Source organism: Theobroma umbraticum, unplaced genomic scaffold (genome assembly GCF_002168275.2).
Source record: "Theobroma umbraticum cultivar Fairchild unplaced genomic scaffold, ASM216827v3 scaffold_50.0, whole genome shotgun sequence".
In the NCBI taxonomy this organism is placed as follows: Eukaryota; Viridiplantae; Streptophyta; class Magnoliopsida; order Malvales; family Malvaceae; genus Theobroma; species Theobroma umbraticum.
In genome coordinates, this window is record NW_018397261.1 from 6,007,410 (window position 1) to 6,011,672 (window position 4,263).

The 4,263-nt window shown below is 36.6% G+C and overlaps 1 protein-coding gene across 1 annotated transcript; it reads left to right on the forward strand.

Moving 5' to 3' along the window:
• Positions 1–718: 718 nt before the first annotated feature.
• Positions 719–4,229, forward strand: COBL6 (COBRA-like protein 6 precursor). The gene is made up of 6 exons (XM_021430257.2): positions 719–815; positions 964–1,043; positions 2,077–2,524; positions 2,858–3,011; positions 3,538–3,815; positions 3,949–4,229. The coding sequence occupies exons 1-6, from the start codon at positions 725–727 to the stop codon at positions 4,227–4,229; spliced, it is 1,332 nt and encodes a 443-aa protein (XP_021285932.2). The 5' UTR covers positions 719–724.
• Positions 4,230–4,263: the final 34 nt, after the last annotated feature.

Genomic DNA, 4,263 nt, shown 5'->3' on the forward strand with positions numbered 1-4,263 from the left:
AGAATTTTGATGTAGTAAAATGTGGATTCCGTTCATGTGCACCTTCAAACACCTGAGGTGTTTGTATTTCACTTAAACATTTTTTACGAGAGTCATTTAATAGAATTAAAATTCTTGTCTATAGATAAGATAAATGATACATTTACTAACATTTATCATTGAAAAATTACTTAAAATGATAATTTAGAAATGTTTTCGTCGATAAAAAATTTTAAACATATCCTTATGTTTAATTATATAGTTTTTTGGATTAAAAATATAGAAATACATAAACAAACTAAAAATTAAAAAAAATAGTAAATACTAGTTATATGTAGTAGTTAAAGGAAAACTGATCCAAACTGAAAGGAAACCATGAAGGCAGGGAGGGTATAATACGCGTGGAGCTTTGAATGTAAACGTTGAAGAGATGACAATATTCTAGAAATAGACGCATTGTTTGCACCCAAATCTGGCAAATCCAAGAAAACTCTTCTCTCACTCCACATTAATTAATTATAATTCATTCCCTAATTTCTTCTTTTTAAGAGAAAACAATAAATTTCATTTAGTAAGAGAGAGACGAAGCTACATGCCATGAAAACACTTTAACATATCTTGCCTTGTGTAACTTCTCTCTTCTCTTCTGTCTCTTCTGCCACTCTCATTGTGGACCGAAAGCCAACAAAAGCCCTTGTAGGGTGAAATAAGGAAAGAGTCATCAGTCTCTTTTGGAGTTTTGGAAATGAACCCTTTTTGTGTTGTTGTTCAAAGATCAGTCTATATGGTCTTCACCTTCTTCTTCTTCTTTCTTTTGAGCTCAGTTTCACCTTCATGTAAGTATTCTTTCTTTCTTTTTTTCTCATTTTTGTTTTAAGTCTTTTGTATTGTAACTGTACATTGAATTTTTCCCTTTTTTTTTCCAAGTATTTTACGTTGAAGTTTTATTTTTTTCATGGGGGGTTGATTCTGATTAAAATGCAGATGGATATGATCCTTTGGATCCTCATGGCAACATAACTATCAAATGGGATCTTCTGCAATCCAATCTTGATAAAAATGATGTAAGTTCTCACTCCCAATAATTCTTTATCACTCCTATTTTAATGGCTGGTTAATTTTATAGGCATTAAATTTTGTCAAAACTTCCATTTCTCACCCTGGGATGCCACCCTGATTAGTAGGCAACACTGAACAAAGCATCAAGAAACTTAAAAATTATACCAGAAGAAGCGTTAATCTGTTATGTTACAGACTCAGTCAAGTCCAGTGCATGCCCTCTTCTCAGCCTCTTTTGAGTCGAAAAGAATGTCCGTTTGTTTGTCTTGGGTTGTGCTTTGGGGGCAGCTGGGGTCCACAAACTGTTGGCCTGTTTCTCCAATTGTTGCCCAACACATCATCATGGGGTAATATCGTCTTTGTAAAGAGTAAGAAACATCTCAGAAAGCTTGGAGTTCAAGTCATGGTTTTTTTTTTTCTTTTAATTTGGAAATGCAACCGCCCATGGACCATGTTCATGTTCACGTTCAAGTTCAACTGCACCTAGTGCAGTCTTTTTGTTTTGTCTGCGATTGCATGTTTCACAATCATAAACTTTTCACTAGAATCAGACCCAAAAAAAGAATAATAATAATAATAATAACAACTTTTTTTAATTAGGTAGCTTGTTTAAGTTGTTGAACATGTAGAGAGAAATGGAGTGGATGACTCTAGATGGCTTGTTTTTTCTTCCTTAATATTTAAAAGGAAAACAATTGATGGAATAGAACAAATTCTTGGATTCCAAATTCAATGTGAAGGAATAAGTGCTTTGGGGTTTTGATAAGTGATCCAGTCATCCAGATTCCAGGCCAGTACTTTACTATGTAAGTACTGAATTTGCTATGGGAACATGTATATATATGGGTGAACAACAGAGTAATCCCAGTAGATGCACGCCACTCAAGCTTTTATACATAGTTTTCTTTCCTGGATTACTGTCATTTTCGTTTCTCTGGGAGTCGAGATAAGGGTTGCTTCCAGTACTCATGTCTAAGGAATACTAGTATGACCATGAATTATGGTTTAAGTTCCACGTTTTTGCTTCTGTAATTGCAGCTGAAGGTATCCATACTTAACCACCAACTATATCGCCAAATAGAGCGGCCTGGCTGGAAGCTGGGTTGGGCGTGGGTAGGTGATGAGGTGATTTGGAGCATGCAGGGAGCTGAGGCTACAGAGCAAGGAAACTGCTCTAGGTTCAAGGGACAAGAACTTCCTCATTGTTGTGAAAAGAAGCCAGTGATTGTTGACCTTTTACCCGGAGCCTTGTACAATCTGCAGACCGCTAATTGTTGCAAAGGAGGCGTTCTAACATCCATGGTACAAGACCCTGATAAGATTACTGCGGTTTTTCAGATGGTTGCTGGATCTGTCAACGTTTCAGACTTCATAATGCCAGAAAATTTCACTCTTGGAATTCCAGGATATTCCTGTGGGAACCCAGTTTCGGTTGCACCAAGTAAGTATACTTCTGATGGAGGCCGTCGGTGGACACAAGCTCTTGGTAAGTTCTTTCCAATTATACATTTCCTTGCAAGCCTTTCCATTTCTTAAGTAACATAAATGATATCTAGCTAATAGTAATGATCATGTTCTAGATTTTGAAAAGCAAGTGAGAATTGCAAATTGGGAATCGGTAGTTTGTTTTGCTTAAGGGAATTAGAGCAGGAGTCACACTTGTCTTTTTACCCTTAGCAGAATTCAATCTTATTTTATTTATATATATATATATACATAAAATATTAAACACTTATGAAAATGCCATAGTTTGATATGGATGTACTACATGATAGAGTACCAATGCCCTGTAGTGTGTTTCTGCATGGATCTATTGCAGGAACTTGGAACGTGACATGTATCTACTCCCCGTTTCTGGCATCAACTTCTCCAAAGTGCTGCGTCTCCTTATCTGCATTCTACAATAGGTCAATTGTTCCCTGTCCCAAGTGCAGCTGCAGCTGCCAAGGATTACCTGAAGCAAAATGTGTAAAGTAAATCCTCTCTAGTTCTTTCATCATCTGAGATATATATAATAAGGTGCACCTGGAAATAACCTCGATTAATGATCCTATGAAAGAAAATATATACATCAATTATCAAAACCAAACTCCTAAACGAAAACTAATATAGTTATTTATGATTGAGGAAAGGAGAATCAGTCCTGTATTTTTTATGGCTTTGCTGTGCTTTATCTAATTGCAAGTATGATTGCAACACGTTCCTTCTTACCATGAGATGATCAAAGAAGCATCTAGCTAGCTTGTATTGCATCCTTAAATAGTTCTTGTTTAACCAGAAAAAGTGCCTAGCTCTCCTAAAATTGTTGTAGTCGAATTTGATGATATTCCTCCTTGAAGCTACATATAAAAACAGTTTCATAGATTCTGTCATTCCGCAAAGTTAATCTAGTACTTACCTTTCATTATTATCAGAATGGAGAAATAAACATACGACAATAATATTTTGATCCTTTGCAATCGGCAGATTGACCATGCTATCACGATTTTTTCTAAACAGGTTTGGTGAAACACCATCGCTGTTGCAAGAACTAGAAGATCCAAATCAGGAGCAACCATCTTTAGTCAGGTGCACGCAGCATATGTGCCCAATACGGGTCCATTGGCATGTGAAACGAAGTTACAAAGAATATTGGCGGGTCAAGATAACGGTGAATAATCTGCATATCATGAAGAATTATAGCCATTGGAACTTGGTGGCATCACACCCCAACCTAAAAAGCCTGACACAAGTTTTCAGCTTCAACTATGAGCCACTTAACCAGTATGGTTATATCAGTAAGTCAGATCAAACCACATTGAGATTTACTCGCAATTACAATCACTGGCAGATGCTCTGCTAGGTTTTTTTTTTTTTGTGGATTTGAAAATCTTAGTGAGACAAGTATATTATTTTTATGCGTTAATGCAGATGATACAGGGATGTTTTGGGGGATTCAGTACTACAATGACATGCTGCTAGAGGAAGGTGAAAGGGGAAATGTGCAAACTGAAATGTTGCTTCACAAAGATCAAGGGGTGTTCACTTTCAGAGAAGGATGGGCTTTCCCAAGAAGAATTATGTTTAATGGTGATGAATGCGTCATGCCCCCTCCTGATGAGTACCCAAGGCTGCCTAATAGTGGACATAGTGCCAAATTGAGCCTTTCTGCAATCTTTGGCTCATTGTTGCTGCTAATAATTCTGTGCTAAGAAGTGAATACTTTGCGCATTAGAGACTTCACTT

Bases quoted from the DNA above. Each gene is read 5' to 3' on its own strand.
- COBL6 (XM_021430257.2), top strand. From the start codon at position 725: ATGAACCCTTTTTGTGTTGTTGTTCAAAGATCAGTCTATATGGTCTTC. The intron at 816-963 runs GTAAGTATTCTT...ATTAAAATGCAG, and splicing joins GAGCTCAGTTTCACCTTCAT to ATGGATATGATCCTTTGGAT. The intron at 3,012-3,537 runs GTAAATCCTCTC...TTTTCTAAACAG, and splicing joins CCTGAAGCAAAATGTGTAAA to GTTTGGTGAAACACCATCGC.